Source organism: Condylura cristata, unplaced genomic scaffold, assembly GCF_000260355.1.
Source record: "Condylura cristata isolate star-nosed mole 26May11 unplaced genomic scaffold, ConCri1.0 scaffold00004, whole genome shotgun sequence".
In the NCBI taxonomy this organism is placed as follows: domain Eukaryota; kingdom Metazoa; phylum Chordata; class Mammalia; order Eulipotyphla; family Talpidae; genus Condylura; species Condylura cristata.
This window is the reverse complement of record NW_004567105.1, coordinates 43,194,871-43,214,125: the sequence shown is the minus strand read 5'-3', so window position 1 is coordinate 43,214,125 and position 19,255 is coordinate 43,194,871. Positions and strand designations below refer to the sequence as shown.

General features: G+C 36.4%; 1 protein-coding gene across 1 annotated transcript in view; it reads right to left on the bottom strand.

Moving 5' to 3' along the window:
- Positions 1-19,255, bottom strand: part of SHQ1 (SHQ1, H/ACA ribonucleoprotein assembly factor) — a 100,531-nt gene that overhangs the window by 28,800 nt on the left and 52,476 nt on the right. The window contains exon 10 of the mRNA XM_004676549.2: positions 19,039-19,159. Within this exon, the coding sequence (XP_004676606.1) occupies positions 19,039-19,159 (121 nt within the window). The remainder of the gene's footprint in view (positions 1-19,038; positions 19,160-19,255) is intronic.

The following is a 19,255-nucleotide window of genomic DNA, read 5'->3' as shown; positions in this document are numbered from 1 at the left end:
GCAATAAAACAAAAAAAAAAAAAAAGAGAGGAATTTCACAGGAAAAGACTGCATAATAAGAATTAAAAGGAGCTGGTGATTGATTCAGGATTTCATGGCAAGTCAAAGAGAGACATACTTCAATCAGGAGACCCAGACTCACCAATCTGCATAACAAGACCAAAAGCCCCCAAATTGCTAAAGTCACCACTGTTTCCCAAACAGCTGATTCATCATAACTTTATATCATTGATCAGAATCTATTTTTTCACATACACAAACTATAAGGTTTTGTAATTATTTTTGAATTTGAAATCAGTCTCCAAAGTTTATTGAAGCTTTGTTTTCAAGAACTAATTCCTCCAAGACAAAAGATACACCAGGTAAATACTAAAAAGAATCCTGGGACCTTCATATTAATATCAGACAAAATAGACTAATGTCAAAAAAACCTTAGCCTAAGAAAGTCAAGACACAATAAACAGTCTTCCTTGGTGTTATAGGTTAAATTGTGTGTACCTACTAGAATACTATCCTCCCTTTTTTCTTTGAATGTGAATAAATTTAGAAGTAACCAAGCTAAAATTAGGTCATTAGGGTGAATACATATCTAATATAATAAGTGTCTGGGGAAAAAAGAGGATTGGGGAGGAAAAATGCCATTTGAAGATAAAGGCAGAAATATTTCCACAAGCAAAGGAATGACAGATTACCTGGAAATCATCAGAAGCTGGGGGAAATTTCTCCTCACACTTCAGAAGAAACCAACCCTATCAACACTTTAATATGGAACTTTTAGCCTACAAAACTATAATACAAATAATTTCTGCGTAAGTCTTTCAATCTATGGTACTTTGTTAACTGCAACTCTAACAAACCAATACATTGCCAAAATGGAGACTGTTGGAACTCAAAATTCTGTTTTTTTAAACTTGGACTTAAAAAAGGCTTAGGCACTATTTTTTAAAATATTACCTACTGGCCCTCCCTGGTGGCGCAGCAGCTTAAAGCACAGCACTGAGAATCTAAAGCCACTTCCGCATGAGTTCGATTCCCGCCTGCCCCAGAGGAGACCACAAGGAGTGGCAGACCTCTCCTGACCCGCCCGCTGCTTCCCTCAGCAGTGTACTTTGTCGATCTGCCTGTTCTGCCTGTTCACTCTGTCTCTGGTGAAGCCTCTCACCGCCCCTGCACCTCTGACCTGTACCCCAGTTCTGTATGCATAAATAAAAAAATCTTTTTTAAAAAAAATATTACCTACTGCTACAACTCAAACTTTTTGGATTTCTTTATGCTCTTAAACACTGTAGGCTGCAAATATTTTCTGTGTATGTGACTTAATTCTATTAACATTTAACATATTCAAAATTGGAACTGAGAAATTTTAAGTGTGAATATTTAATTCATTCAAAAATAACAATAATGCACCCAATTATACTTTAACATAAATTATCTTCCAAATGAAAAAAATTTAGGGTGAAGCATGGCAGTGTTTTATATTTATGCAAATCTCTTTTACATGAATTAGTAAAATCATATTCTAAAATCATTTCTGTAGTCAATCTATTGTACTATCATATCTCAGGTTGCCTCCAGAAAAAAAAACCCATTATATACTTGTGAGAAAATGTAAGTGAAAAGAGAAAAAAGTAATATTGGTATTATTATGTAAATAATCTTACATCATGGACCCCATTTTAAGACTTGCTGATCTGAAATTCAACCTTCAGTCTAGTATTAGACTCTTCTCTGTACTAATAAAGCTTCTACAGAAACCCTTAAAAAAAGATTCTAGGAGAAATAGAAAATCTGAATAGTCCTATAACAAATGGAAAATTTGAATGATGAAAAGACAGAAGTTTACTCGCAAAAAGAGTAAAGGCGGCTTTTTTGTCAATTTTACTTAAGATTCAAGAGAGAATTTCAATCTTACATAAACTATTTCAGAGAATAAAAAAGGCAATACTGCCCAAACTTGTTTTATTGGGTTGGCATAGCCTTGATAACAAATCTAGAAAGGGCACTTACAGGAGAGGGAAATGTTAGGCCAGCCTCCTCCTTACCCTTCCTCTGCCCCTTCCCATTGTTCCCCTTGCTTTTCTAGCTCTGTCTGCTGTCTCTTTTGTAGCATGAACCTCTCTGTTTCTCACTCTATCCCAGGAAGCCAAACCCAGCATCATATTTAAGTAATACATCATAATCAAGGTTAATACGCAGAATTCAAGGTCTAACTTCACAAATTACATTAACAGATTGAAGGAGAAAAACTTTAAGATCACCTCAAAAGATGAGGAAAAATATGCAATAAAATTCAACGACCATTTGGGAACAAATGTTTACAAACTCTCTGTAAACTATGAAGGAATAGAGGAAATCTCTCAACTTGATAAAAGATATCTACACAAGTCTGCAACAAATATATTTTATGGTGAACGAATGAAAGCGTTTTCTAGAAGACAAGACAGGGAAGTATATTACCACCACACTATTCAGCATGGTAGTGAGGGAACTAGCCCGTACAATGAGATGAAGAAAACTGAAATTATTTTTTTACAGATGTATTTATCTATATATATAAGAATTGGGGTACAAGCCAGAGGTGAGGGGGGGGGGAGAGTTCCCCAGAGACAAAGTAGGGAGCAGAATAGGAAGACTGAATGAAATAAAACCGCTGAGAGGAGCAGTGGGTGAGACAAGAGAGGTCTGCCGGGCCATGCGGGTCAGCTCCCTGGCCGGGGTTAGAACTCGTGCTACAGTAGCTGTAGATAGCTTCACAATGCTATGACCTAACCCCTTGTGGGAGAACTCAGAAGAAGACAGACATTAAATAAAGAGTGTAAGAAAAGAAGAAAAAAAACAAAAGCTGTGATTTTCATTGCCAGTTCCCTATATGGAAAACCACAGAGATTCTATACATAAATAATTAATAAAATTTAGCAAAAGGTGCTTGAATATAAAAATCAACCTGAAAGAGTAAATCATATTTCCATATACCTTATCATTTGCAATAGCAACACAAAATACAAGGCAATCTGAAAAAATGTACAGAGTTTTTATGGAAAATATTGTGAAATTTTATGGCAAGACATTAAAGAAAACTGAGTCATACCATGTTACTGGAAAGCAACTGCATTTTAGTCTCTTCAAGTTTATTAACAGATTCAAAACAATTCTAACCAAAATGCTTTTCATGCAACTTGAGAAGCGGATATAAAGCTAAAGTAATTAAGAAAGTATGGTATAGGCACATGATAGACAAGCAAGCGAGTGGAACTGAATAGACCAACCTAGAAACAGATTCATGCGCATATGTAAAGCTGACTTAGGACAGAGTGAGAGCCACAGGCTACAAGGGGACCGGGTGAAATATTTAATAAATGGAGCGGATAAAACTATTAATATAAGAAGAAAATGAAACTGAATGCCCTATCTTATAAAATAAACAAAAATCAATTCCAGCTGGACAAAAGATACAGACACTAAAAACAAAAGTGTAAGAATTGCAGATGATAGGATATGAGAATATCTTTACAATACCCAAATCAAAATAACTTTCTTAAACAAGGAACAAAAAGTGCACCCATATACTCATGATAAACTGTACAACACTAAAATGCAAAACTTCTGTTTTTGATGACAATATAAGGAGACTGAAAAGTAAACTAAAAACAGGAAGAAAAGTTTGTAACCTATTTAACCAATAAAGGACTGGTATCCAGATTACCAGGACACTAAAAATAAAAAAAAAAAAAAGATAGTCTTAGACAATAGACACAAACTTCATAAAAGAGGGAACACAAATGTCTTATAAATACATGAACCAATGCTCAGTTTCATCAGTTATCAAGAAAATAAAAATTACAGAAAAACTTTTTTACACCCTTGCAGACTGTCAAATTTTAAATTTGATCAATACAAGTGCTGACATGAAGAATGAACAAGTCAATATCTCACAGGTGGAAGTATACATAGAAATAAACAGGAACAACTATGCTGGAAAACAGTGAGGAATCATCAGATAAAGTCTAACCTACAACCTAGGTTAGAACCTAGTTCTAGGAACCTCCTAGTTCCTAGCAATTATATTCTTAAGAATAAAACTTATTCGGGCCCTCCCTGGTGGCACAATGGGTTAAAGCTTAATACTCCAAATGACCACAGCCACTTCAGTGCAAGTTCCATTTCCAGCCAGGAAGGTGACCCACATGGCACAGCAGACCTCTCCTGTCTCACCTGCAGCTCTCCTCAGCAGTGTACTTCATTGATTTGTTTGTTCAGCTCCCCACTGTCTCTGGTGAGTCTTCTCACCAACCCAGCACCTCTGACCTATACCCCAGTTCGGAGTGCATAAATGAATAAATCTTTTTTTTTAAATAATAAAGCTTATTCAAAAAGCTATACAAGTACACCAAGAGACATGAAAATGACATTCAGAGCAGTATTTTCCTAATAACCCAAACTGGAAACTATTCATCAACAGGACGATCTACGGGATAATAAATAAATGAATGGCAGAATAGTTAAATAATAGTGAGACAACAGGATACTACCTAGCAGGGAAAAAACATAAACTGCACCTCTATCCATCATCATGAATAAGTAAAAAAGAGTGGTGGGGCCTTAAGGTTCTTAAGCCTACGAACCTAGTAGTAGCAGAATATAAACAATCTGATACCATTTTCTGTACAGTTCAGAAATAAACAAAACTATAAACTGAACTTGAGATAAATACGTACATGGAAAAACCATAACAGGCTGATCCCAAGGGGACTTCTAAAAAAGTTGGTGATTTCCTATTTCTTAAGATTGGTAGGCAAATGGACATTCAGTTTACTATTATTCTTTAAACTACACACACGAATTCTATATTCTTTTTTTTTTTTTAAGATTTATTTATTATGTAAACATAACTGGGGTACAGGCCAGAGGTGCAGTGAGAGGATTCACCAGGGACATAGCAGGGAGTAGAACAGACAGATGTACTGAAATACACTGTTGAGAGGAGCAGTGGGTGAGACAGGAGATGTCTGTTGCTCCATGTGGGTCACCTCTCAGGCCAGGGATCAAACTCATGCTGCAGTGGTTATGGCTAGCTTCATAATCTTATGCTTTAACCTGTTGCGCCACCCGGAAGGGCCCTCTTTATACATTCTTATATATATTTTAGATTTAATATGAAAATAACCAAATTTTATAAATATATAAAAAAGGCAGAAAGTAACCTTTAGATAACTGAGCCAATTGTTCCTTTAAATAATGACAAAAACAATAACAGAGGCAAAGAAAGAAAACTAGTCACACCCCAGAAAAACCAGAGTACATCCCAGAACAGGTTAAGTTCTCCAAGCAGAAAAACTTCTGTAACAAGCTAATAGAGGGAGAATTATTTTCCCAAATTAGTCTCATCATCCAGTCAGCTCTGCAAGTGATAAACCCAGGCATTAACCTGCAAATTGCCCTCCCTGCCTCTCCCCAGGCCAGTTTAGTTCCTAAACCCTTCTTTCCTGGGCAGGCAATCCTCATCCCTCACAGTGGTCTTTCTAATTGGCCTAAGAAGGTCCTCAAGCTACAACCCCAGTGATCACCTCCCATTACTAGCTTAAAATCTTTCATTGCCTTCCTACCATACTCAGAAATAACAACAAAAATTCTTAACATTACTTAGAAGAACTAAAGAGTTAGGACCTTGCCCAAACCACCAGCCTCATCTCAACCACTCCTCTAGTTTAACTTCCACACAGACACCCTTTCTTGTGTTTCAGCCACTCTGGTCTTTCAACTTCTTAAACATAAAATTTCCTCTTGCACCAGGGCCTCTTGTATAGTAGACCTATTAAAATCTCTTCTGGAAGTCCAGCACCTCTGGCAAGTTGACTCCTAATTGTACTTCAGGACTCAGAGCAAATATTTCCTTGGGGAAATGCTCCTTGACTTACCTCAGTCCTCCTCTGAGCTCCCTTACAGGCTAGGTGGGCAATCACAAGATTTCACAGCAGCATGAATTCTGCCTTTGCAGCTCTCTCCAAGGTTTAATTTTACTTTCTGTGTCAGTGACTATTTGATTAACACCTTTCTCCATTTAGACACCCCAGAGGGGCCAAGTCTGCTTTTTATTTACCAGCAGAGACTCGAAACCTCAGCACAGAATGTTGCACATAGTAGGAACATGTAACTATTTGGTGAATGAATTAATGATTGAAAAAGATACTTAAGTATAAAGCAGTCACAACATTAAAACCACGTTCATCACCATCTAGACCCCAACAGATAGGAAATGAAGTAGGATCTGTATCACCGGTAACTTCCAAGTATCAAAAGGAAAATCCATCTTAGATAGACTGGTGATCTTTGAAAATGATGGTAGTGTAACATGCTACAAGTCCTTCATTGATGATGGGAAGATCTGTATATCTTTTGTTTAAAAACATCCTCAGGTACACTTGTAGCAAATTAGATCTTTTTGACAGATTTTGCTGTGAAAGTTTTTAATTTCATCTGAAATCCTGGATTATAACAAAATTTCTAAAACATAACAAGTATAAAACATACAAGGATCACAACTTTTTGAGTTTCAAATGCTTAGTTTTATGATTAATCAATTATTTCATAACATGGAGATCCTTTGGCATAGTTTTTATTCAGATGCTTTTAAGATTATACAGCTTAAAGTGAAATCCTTTTAAATGTTGTACCCATCAAAACAAGTTTGTAATATACATGCTAACAACTGTCATTTTAAACATTAAGTTAAAAATGAAGTGAATTTCTTCCAGTTAGCATCAAACCTGCATTTTTCTGAAGCATTAAGCTATCCTAAGGCTAGAAAAAATCTAAACAGTTGTCAGGTTTACTTGGAGTAGCATTAGGGCATGTAAGATTAAATGTGAGAAAGTGTTTTGTTTTTTGCTCAAAGAAAATGTCTTGGGGCTGCAGTAAGGTATCAAAAGAGATATGCCCAAGAAGAGATTGAGTGTGTATTATGGCTGGTATATGTGGAAAGAACCTTAAGAAAACAAGAACATGAGAACAGATATCATTTTCACTTAAAGCACACCACATAATGTAAATCTGTGATGGAAAGTCTTATCCACTATAAGACTAACAGCAGTTGAACTAAACAAAGGACATACTGCCCCAATTTATAGGCACATTCTATCTTTTGATATGTTGTAAAACTCTGAGAACACATGCATGGTAGACATCTAATGATGTGGCACTTTGTTCTACTACATAATTTTATATAAGTAATAAAATGATGTACTGAAAAAATGAAGCTCAGTTATTTGAAAATAATGTCAAATTGCTACTTGACTGAAATGCTGAATCAATAGTTGAGAAATCTCAAATAGGCACTGATGGATCATCCAATTATTATGTTTGTTTCATTCAGACATAAGGCTTTCTTGTTTCATTCATTTATTTAATGAATGAATATGGGCCTTGAACACAGATCATCATACTTTCACTTCATTCAGTTATACCCTATAACCATTATGATTTATAATAAAAACTTATATCATGCTTATACTTTCTTACAATGCATTTTTTTTGAAAAATAAGACATACAAAAAATAAGTATAATATAGAAAGGTTGTCCATAAATTTATAAAACAGAGATAACATCAATATTAAGTGCTTTCCTTCTAGTATTTTTGTTCTGTGGGGGTAGATATATATACACACATGATATGTATATCTACATGTGTGTATGCCTAAATAACATGTATAAACATATGTAAATGTAATTAAACCATGTAGACATATACAGCTTTACACATGCTTCTTCTTTCATTAAAGCTTTCTAGTTACGAATTTTAAAGACAATTACAATATGGTTGCCTCCTAAGAGACAACTTCCAATTACCCCTCATGGAATGAACACTGTGATACAGAAATCCTGACTTTGACCTTATCTCTACCATGGAGCACAATACTGATCACAGCAGGTGCTCAATAAATTTTGGACTGAATCATACTCTCATTTAAATAAACAAACCATAAAGAATAGAAACATTTGTCACTGTAAGTCATAAAAATAAAATTATACTTAAGTTATTAATAAACCACTGTTTATAAATATTTAGGAAAAACATGGCTTGATAAAAGAAATACTGCTCTTCATGGCTACTCCTTATGGGAAACAAGATTAGTGACTATCCATGATGCCTTTCAGTTACATGCAGATGTTACTTAATCTGTCTCCTGCTTAGGTGGATAAACTTAAGAGGAATAAAGTTAAGAGGATGAAAAATATAAATAGATAGACAGATAGATGGATAAATAGATAAATGAATTTAAGAGGATGATTAGGGTACCTGCTTCCTTCGCAACCAGTTTAAATTTTGTCTCTAGACACAGGGACAGCACATGGGTGCAGATCTTAGGAAGGACAATTTTTGATTCAGACTCCAGGGGAAAACAACATGGCAGTCCCAATGCACACATCAGGTCATTACTGTCCAACAATGAGTGACATGGATGTGATTATAGTATGTATACACCTGACCATTCCAACATCCACACACTCTCTCTCTCACATGCTTTTATCCTGTTTGACTTTCTCACACCTAAGTAAATAATCTTGAAGTTATGTTTCCTTTGCCATTCAGCTAGATACATAACATCTGAGTGTAGGTAAGAGTATATATCTTAATTTCGTGACTAGCTTATAAAGCATAGGATATAAACTGAGAATCGTAGAAGAAACAGGTTTAGTTGGAAGGATATGGGATAAAACTGATTCTTTTCGTTGAAGCTTTTTAAAAAAAAAAAAAAGATTTTACTTATTTAAGCATACAGAAATGGGACACAGGCCAGAGGTGCAGGCGTGGTGAGAGGATTCACCAGAGACAGAGTGGGGAGCAGAACAGGCAGATCAATGAAGTACACTGCTGAGGGGAGTAGCGGGCAGGACAGGAGTGGTCTGCCGCGCCTTGTGGATCCCCTCCCAGGCGCGGGATCCAACTCGCACTGAAGTGGTTGCGACTTGGCTTAGCTTAGCAGTGCAGCCCACCAACCCGCTGTGCCAGCAGGGAGGGCCCCATTGAAGCTTTTTAATGAATTAAGAGAGATATTTTTCACTTCAATGAGCATTTACTGTCATTCATAAGTGACAGGCATTTGCTAGATGCCACACTATTAAGCAGAGTAAGACCTTTGCCCTTTAAGACAGTCACAGTCTAGATTTCTCCAGGGCATTTTTCCTGGGATCAATATTTAATAATAAAATCACAAAATCATTCCTTATGGAATCATGCATCTTAATATTAAACCTAAATTACACCCCACCGCCTGGCATATAATAACCCATCTCAAATTTTATTCTTTTTTCTGAAAATAACAATTGACATTTTCTTTTTTAATGCTTTAAATTAACACATAAGATTCTCAAAAGCAAAGAATAACGAAAGGACACCTTGCTTGTGCTCAGGAAGTATGTAGTCACCCTGAACAAAAGGTCCTGCATATGAAGTCAGGTTTCCTTCGCTTGTTCAAGCAAACAGAATATACAAAGAAGAGTGAGTAAAGCAGAGAATGAACATCTTACATCTGACACAAAGTCTCCAGCTTCAGCAGTGCAGTTAAGCAAGTGGCAGAGACTGACTAGATTTCATGAACCCCAATTCCAATTACCTGGGGTCCACAATTCAAGCTTGAGAATAAATGTGTATGTTGCCCTTAGAATCAAAGATTATTTTTCCTCTCAATTTCTGATCAAGTATCCTATCACTGACAAATGTTTATTACCCACAAACCTGTTGTTTTGGGACATGATTCCATATATTAAATATCACTGAGGTTTAATTTCTTTTTTATAAAAATAAACATAGGCTTATTATAGATTTTCTGCACTACAAAAAAGATTGGGTTATGTGTTCCCTGGGTTAAAGTGCATCTCACTTTTTCTACCACAACAGAAAATCTAGAGAATAAATGTATACTTGAAATCACAATTTTTCAGTATTATAAAACTCTCTGGGAAAACAAAATAAAAAAAGAAGATACAATCTGACTTGTGAAAGTCCCAATTTATCATTTTAACAAAAACAAGACATTTCTATGAAGAAAAGACAATACATATAACAGCTAATATTTTCTTTAGCATAAATCTTCCAAAAGACATCTAAAGTCTTTTGGAAACACAAAGTGAAAACATCTAAAAACTGGTCAGAAATTTGCTGATAGCCACTTAAAATACAATCTGTCAACATCTTTCAAACTCCACTAAAGCTTTATTTTCTGCAATAAGAACCATCCTCTGGGAAGCTGTTTAAATTGAGAATAGTACATGGATAATCAGTGATCTAATTTTCCAAAACAAATATCATGTATCAGTTAAAACCTGAAACTATACCGCAAAGAAGTTCTTTCCCAACATCAACCCTACCTCAGGTGTACCAGCACTCTGCTCTGTAGCTCTATTTACTACCTTCCCAGCGAATATTTATTCAGGGAAGTAGTCAGAGCAGTAAATAGGACAAGTCAAATGATCACAATCAATCTCATCACCTTCTGAACACACTGTGAGTGTAATTAATCCTCTATTTATTTAGGGGACTTCACACCCCTTACATTAAGGCAGTAACTCCCTGCTGGGTTCGGTTGAGATAATTATGTTATAACAAGGATTGGGTTTCAATCATAAGAGGCAGAAGAAAACAGAAATTTCACTTGAAGTTGTCAATTTTTTTTAAGAAAAGCTTTCTTGTGACTCCATTCAAAGGACGCTCTTGACAAAGCTTTCCTTAAACAGCACTTTCTGAGCAAGCGAACCACACGTTCACCACATTAATCAGTGAAGGCCTCGTCTCTGAATGAGATGTGAAGACAATCCTAGCATGGTGGAAATTCTGTGTGAAGAGCAGAATCCTGGTTTACAAAACTAGACTACCTCAAACTCTCCTCCCCACACCAACACCCACAGCCCACCTGCCTTGTGTGAATGAACCTGTAGTCTCCTGTAATAAGACTTCTTCAAAGACCTTTGATGTGCAAAACTACATAAGAACAAGAAAAATACCAATTTGCGCACACAGTAGCTAATTACATGCTGTGAAAAGCCCTGGCTCTAGCAAGTCAGAACCAAGGGTCTAAGAAATCTGGAGCCAAGTACCTGGGACCAAAAACAGTAAGGACAGAGAAACCAGCCAGCCAGTCACAGCAAGCACACCCATAAATGCAGGCCACTTCCCAGTTTGGAAGCTGCCTAGTCACTGCTGAAGATTTTTAGCCTTTCTTACAAGAATTCATATTTACACCGTCTCCTCTAGCCTTCTTCACTGTAAATATAAAGACTTGCCTGATTTTTATAAATCTTTTTTTTAGTGTGTCCACAATGCTTACAATACAAATAGAAGTAAAAAATAATTATGTTTCCAAATTTCTAAAATTTCTCAAATATGCAGAACTTTTTTTTTTACATTTGGATTTGGATTGTTTAGAATATTTGTACATATTAAGCTCCTCAAGTATCTTAAGATCTCAAAAATATCTCACGACCTTTAAACTCTCTGATAGTCAAAATGTGCAAGAAACTGAGTTTGAGTTTCAGTTCTTAGCCAAAACAAAACAAAACCTAATACTAAGATGTTCTAAACAGGACTAGAAAAAACACAATGGATAAAAACTAGGACTATCTAGGCCCTCCCTGGTGGCGCAGCGGGTTAAAGCACTGCACTAAGAAGCTTAAGCCACTTCAGCATGAGTTCGATCCCTGCTACCCCGGAGGTGACCACATGACGTGGCAGACCTCTCCTGGCCCGCCCACTGCTCCCCTCAGCAGTGTACTTCGTTGATCTGCCTGTTCTGCTCCCCACTCTGTCCCTGGTGAATCTCTCACCTTCCGCATCTCTGATCTGTACCCTAGTCTGTATGAATAAATAAATAAATCTTAAAAAAAAAAAACTAGGACTATCTAAATAAACTGGTTTTAGTTAATAATAATGTGCCAGTAACCATTCATGTTGACAAATATACCATACCCAAGTAAGGTAGTAACAATAGAGGAAACAAAAAAAATTTTTCTGTAAATCAAAAAGTATTATGACACTAAAATACCATCTTAGTATTTAAACTAATTTTTTTCACTTTAAAAGGGCCTAAAATTTTAAAAAAGGGACTAAAATTTAAATTTTTAAATAAAGTAAAGAACAAAAAAAATCTCAAAAACATTAATATTCAGATATGTAATTCTTTATCTAGTGTTCTTAATGGCCATAGTTACAGGGAGCATTTATGTCAGCAAGAGGGTTATTTTCATCTGAAATCTGCAAGAACATTGGGAATCCTATGATTTATTGGCACATTTCTTGTAAGAAAGTCTAATGAAGAGCAACAGTCCCTAGTGGGCATTTGAACTCCTGGTGATAAGGCAAAGAACCATTAAGTAAATCCTTTCAATATGAAACCACACTGAAGGGATGCAAGCGAATGGATATTGGCATGTATTAATCTTTTCTTATGGAGATAAAACCCACTCCCATCCAGGATGAATTTGTGGATTTAATTAAAAATAAACAGTAAAACAAAAGAGCAACTTGGCATGCCAGAATAAGCACCTTACCAAGAATGATTTCAATTCAAGGGAGGTTTAACTTACCTGAAATTACACACAATTTTTTCCCCTGAAATTTCTGTAAGATTATCATTAGTAACACTTAATGTTTTACCACCTGCCAGAAAAGTAACTTCCATATATAATGTCTGAGTAAATGTCTAATGTTAATACTAACATGTCTGAATTTAAGATAATTCATTGACCCAAAAGATATTTGTGGAGAGCTGAAGAACTTAATAAATCTTTTTTTTTAGTGAGTCCACAATGCTTACAATACAAATAGAAGTAAAAAATAATTATGTTTTCAAATTTCTAAAACTTCTCAAATATGCAGAACTTTTTTTAACAACATTTGGATTTGTATTGTTTGGAATATTTGATAATTCATTTCTATTCTGAATATCAGTGACCTAGATCAGTAGGTGCCAGACTGTTACCAGTAACCTGGAATCACAGCAGTGTCCTCATAAGTAAGGCATCTGCATTCCTCAACACCCTTTTCTGAGAAATGACAGTAGTAACAAAGAGGGTCCTTTAGGCCATGTGTGTGCCACATTAAGGGGTACTTGTGACCCCCAAGTCCAGTAAGACCAAGGCAGCTAGACAAGGAATAGACAATGACCCAGCTGGCCGGCCGTCTTCTCTCTTCCGTGGTATTACAAATGAAGGACTCAAGTCCAACTCCAGTGGAAGCAGGAAAATACTACATTCAGAGTGAAGGAGTAGTCATTCTTCGTGTGTGTCAAGAGGAAGAGAGGCAGGGAGCTGCAGAAAGCAGCACCACCGACTGCTGCTCTTCATGACGTCAGTTCACGGCCAGCGATACTGCCAGTGCTGGGGTCTGAAGACAGTCTGCAGCTTCCTAGCTATGTTTACTATTAAGTCCTGGATTGGTTTCTCATATATCTGGCCCTGTCACTGAAACATCATGATCCTATGATCCTATGATGCCTAGACTTCTACAAAGGCAAACGAGTCTCAAATTCATTTGTGCACAAAAGCCTCACATCAACGATTGCTCTTCCAACATACTCGTAGCTACAACCAGGAAATCTGTTCTCCACGAAGCTTACATGTCTTGCTTGTCTACTCCTCTGCATGATGTTATTTGCACGTCCTGGAATGCCTCCACTCCTGATCATGATTATGTTCACATGTGTAATGGTACTGTGCAACCAGAAACCATTTGTGTGTGTGTGTGTTGCTATTAATTCATATCATTTCTTTGTTCAGACTTTTATCTTTTCCAGCTGTGTCCCAAATGTTCCTGACTATTTCTTTATGGGTATTCCTTGGAGACCTCAACTCAACATTTTTTTTTAACACTGAACTCTAATCGTCTTCCCAGCCCATGCAAAAAACCTAGATCTGACTTTCACTCCTCCTCTCTTACTTTCCAAGTAACTACTCTGTCCTGGTTGTTTGGCTGGTCTCCCTCCTCATTCTCACCTGACTCAGACAACATGCTTTTTGCTGGATCACCAAGCCTCTAGCTCTCAGTCCTGAGTCTCCACTCCTTTGGCTCCATTCACTCTTCAGTGTGACAGATGGGCCATCCCAGAATCTAAATCTCATCATGTCACACAGACACACACAGTTTAAGTTCTTCAGCTCTCCACATCCACGAAAAAAAAAAAAAAAAACATCTTTTGGGTCAATGTTCTAAAAGAACTGCTCTAGTTTCACTTCTTTTACCCAGTTCCTATTCTATGATTCATCTATCCTGAGCTTTTGATCTCTCCAAAAGGGCCATATGCTTCTGCCCCTGTTGTCTGAAATACTCTTCATTCCTACTTCCCTAGCTGCATTTTGACCAATTCTTACTGATGTCCCAGCTCTCAGCTCCAACTGTTCCTTAAGGAACAGTTGAGAAGCATGAAGCATGTGCCTGCCAGTGCTTACATAGTGCCCATACTTCCTACTGTGGCCACTGGGCAGCCACAGCCTCTTCCTCTCCACTAGGACAGTAATCTTAAGATGGCAGGTTGCAAAAGTAAATATCCAACTTTATGTTTAACATCTGTATACAAGTCACTCACTCCCCTGGCTTTCTATCTTTTTGAATTTCATAGAAGAACTAGAGTATAGGCCAGAGGTACAGGGTAGGGGTGAGAGGATCCACCAGACCCAGAGTGTGAACAGAACAGGCAGATGAACTGAAATATACTGCTGAGGGGAGCAACAGGCAAGACAGGAGAGGTCTGCTGTGCCATATGTGGGTCAGCTCTCTGGCCAGGATCAAACTTAGGCTGTAGCAATGATACCACTGACACTTAACCTATAGGCCACCAGAAAGACCACATTCCATGTTTTTAACAGATAAAACAAAAGAGTGAAAAGGAAGAGACCTTTGCTGTTCTCAGGAGCCTAACCCTATCCCCTTACCAAACCATAGGCACAGAGGAGCAAATAAAGCAGTATGAAACAATAACAAGGTCCTAAGTTTTCCAAAATTTCAAGATGTTGGCATGAAAACAATTTAGGTTCATTCACAATTGAGGAAAATGAGGGATACCCAGGAATTGTCAAATAAGATATGATGATTTAGCAATGGTGCTATTCCCACAGAGTTGAAAAGTAATATTTCATTTTGTAGGGTCAAAGTTCGCTAAAAAAGCAGTGAGAAAATGAATATACCAAGAGTGTTAATTTCAGTAAACTAAATTTATCACATCAATGTGAAACGACTCAATATCTCAAAAACGTTTTTTCTTTTACCCACCACTATCTTAAAAACTATGCCAGAGAGAAAAGTATGATTTACAAACCTCTATACCAAGCTCAAAGTTGTACTGAAGAGAGCCAGGATTTTAGCTTTTAATTTCAGTTCTTTTAAAAAGGGACAAAAATTTTCTATGTAGCAAAAACAAATGAAGACCCTACTAAATCCCTTGTCACTTCAAAACGCACCACGTGAAAAGCACCTTCACTAAAACTACACAGTAACATATTTTCTTCAGTGTGCTTATAGTCTCCTTTCAAATGAGAAACAAATCAGTTTTTTTTAAAATATCCTGCTATAGATCTTATGTCATAAAAGAAAATGATTTATAGCCTACTATTAAAGGTAGAAAATGATATCTGTAGTGTTATTTCCCCTGGCTTAACAATGCACTAGATAAATGATAGGAGGAAATATGAGACAGTAATTCTGGCTACACCAGATGAAGTGAATGAGTAACTAGCGAAAGCCCTAGGGCCAATGAGAGACAGAGATGGAACGTACCTTACAGTTCCTTCCTTTCATCCCAGTGCACATAAAAGCACATGAATGCTAAACTCTAAGAGGCTCAGACTTATCACTGTAATGATGAACCCAATCTGCCAGAAAAGATATCAGAGGAATCTTATACTGAATGTAGTTGAAATTTTAAAATGTTAGTTGATAAAAATGTTAGTTGAGGCCCTCTCTGGTGGTGCAATGGGTTAGGATGCAACACTGCAAGCTGGGCACAGCCTCTTCAGTGGTGGTTCAATCCCTGGCCCCTGAGATGACCCACATGGCACAGCAGACCTCTCCTGTCTCGCCCCCTGCTCTCCTCAGCAGTGCACTTTGTCAGTCGGCCTGTTCTGCTCCCCATTCTGTCTCTGGTGAATCCTCTCACCGCCCCTGCACCTCTGACCTGTACCCCAGTTCTGTATGCATAAATAACAAATAAATATTTTTTTAATTCTCATTTAAAAAAAAAGTTAGCTGATTCATAGTTTTGAAAGTGCTATATATTTTTGTAAACAATAAGAAATGCTCCTTTAATTGGCTCTACCAGATATCAATCAATTCAACTACAATTTCTTGTGCTCATAAGGGACTATGATAAGCCGAGACAGATGCTAATTCATATGGATTCTAAGACTTTGGAAGGAGAAAGAGATACCCACCTAAAAATGACAATGTGAAGCAAGCAAGAGGTGAACTACTATAAGATGACAGATAAAACCACATGTTATGGGAACATCTAGGAAGAAGACAAGCAATTCCTTAATTTCTCTTCCTACAGGAAAATTCTCTAAAGTGAGGGTTTTTCCTTTTTCTTCTCCTCCCTCCCCTGACATATACCGCAGGTTAAGACAACTAGTTGGTGAGGTTGCATATATATATATATATATAAATATGAAATCCTGATCCAGAATACCTGTACCCATCTCAGGCCTAGCTCTCATAAGCCATCTGACCTCCAAGCCACTTCCTCATGATGCCACCTAGGCTAGCTGCAGGCATCATGTAGAAGCCACTATACTCAAAATTTCCACAGTGAAGGACAGCAGAGTTTTCTGTTACAGAAAAACAATTTGCAGGGTTTACAATTCAGACAAGGAAGACAGGAGTTTCACTTTTCAAGATCTGCAAATACACAAGACACAGATAACACAAAGAAAAATTTAATTATGTGCTATTAAAGCAAAGTTATCACTGTTGTCCTAACTCCATTAAGGGTGACTTTGAGACACACATTCCATTAAGTTTTTGCCCAAGGAAACATATGACTACAAAAATGGGTTGCTGTTCTTTGTGCTAGTCTGAATTTAGCACTTGTCCGTTATTCTGAATAAAATTTTAGTCTTTGTTGGTAACATTCAAGAACATCAAGGAAAACACACAATCATTTTAAAATATAAATAAGGTACTGTATTTTACAAAGCTATACTGGAGATAAATAAATAAGAAGGGTAACAATCAAGAAGAAAGTAGTTATAAAAATCTTGGACATAACATTGCAATTAAAATTAACTCAGAGCCAAGAAAGTTCACAGCAAAGATTGGGAAATTAAAGATGAACTCGGAAAAGTGAGTAGAAATTAGATAAATGAACAAATGTCTTATTTCAAAGGGTTAGATAAAAAGAGTTGGGCTACCGTAGAGTTCGAATTTAACACACAAAGTAAAAACAATTCAGCCCATTTATGGAAAGGAAAGTTATTGTCAAATTGGTAAAGTAGCAAAAATTCTGCAAAGAAATTTCAAGATTTCCTCTCTCATATCTCATTTCTCAATATATATGCCTTAAAAGAAATTGCTATTATAAATAATTGGTGGGAACCTAGAATTTAATTTCACTTCCTACAACTTAAAACCAAGAGAAAAAAATTGAAGGGGCAGGGAAGAAATACAAATTTTTAAGATAAATAAAGTATGAAAATACCCCATCACCTCGAGGTTATACACCTTCTTACTTTAATGAAATACAATCTTCTCTCTACTTAATGCTACAAATAGAGAAAGGAGGCACTCCTAGAAATAAGATCCTAGCACAAATCTCAAAGCTCATTACATGTTTATAAAATCCTCACCCTGAAAGAAACAAGAAAAACCTAAACCTCTACAAATAGACTATTTCAATTTAATTTTATTATGAAAACAACAGGCAATGTCAGCAGGGTATTGGATAAGCTCAATTAGCAGAAGGATCAAATGAAGTGATGACATGCCATTATGACCTCAGGGGTTAAAGATGCAATTTTCCATCTGGTGAAATCTAGATTTCCGACACGACACCACCTGCTGTATGTTATTAGGCGTTATCCCTTGCAGGCCCTAAGCATTTTCCTTACAACAGGTATAGCCTCAAGTTTTTTCTTACTTCACTCTGCAATATAATTACTTCCCCACGAACAGAAATCAAAACTAAATTCTCCATGACTCACTCAAAACAAGTATCAAAGCCATACTAAAGCATTCATTTACCAATCACAGTAATAGTAAAAATATCATGATTATTTTTCTTCTAAGTCATTAATGTCATGATTTTCTATAGCACCTAAGAATCATACCAATCTAGAGCATTCTTTGTATGGTCTCAATTAATAACCACTTGCTACTGAAATGGACAACATGGACATATCTGAAAAGAGTCAGATCTGCAGACTCCCTTTCACAAAATGAAAATTCATTGTATTTTTAAACTTACATTTCTCTGAGCAAAACAATGGTTAACTTTTTTAAAATGTTACATATCAAGAGCCTATTTGTGAGTATTTAGACTCCTAGATTTGTATTAGCAAGAATCATGTTATTGGAATCTCGAAGCTGAGTATTTTTTTACAGTCTGTAAATTAATTCCTTTGGTTAGTAGTTAGTCATTGAATGCACAGCTCTCATTGTATTCAGGCCTGTTAGGTTTGTGTTCTACAATGCAAAAGTATGATCACACACATACTCACATTGTAATCAATATTCACAACTTCCAAGACCCACTATTGAGATTTCATATGGAACAGCTAGTAGTAGTGCAGTAAAGAATACAACTTGTAATGTAACACCTATTTTCCAGGCTGCACTAATTTTTTCTAGTAAAATTAACTTTTTGTCATCTGCAACTCACTTCCTAAACAAACTCAACAAGTTTCTCATGTTGATCAAGTTACGTCTATAGTGCTTGGTAGCCACCACAGGGTTTCTCTCTTATTAAAACATATACCCCACATCACTTCCATTTCTTCCTCGTAGGTAAGTAAATGTTCCATAAATGGGACTTTATAAAATTTGTAAATTACTCAAAACTTACTTTGTTTTCTGAATCCACACACAGTAGTCTGAAATGTAGAGATCATTTAGAATGTAAGCGGGATCATTTTCCTGAAAAATTTTGTGAATATCCAGTAGACACTTTAAAACTGCACTCTTACCTAAAGGAAATAAAAATTAAAAAGGCCATTTTTTTTCTTTTCTTTTTTTTTTTTATTAAAAAGTTTATTTTTACATCATTTTGCACATTTTTTTTT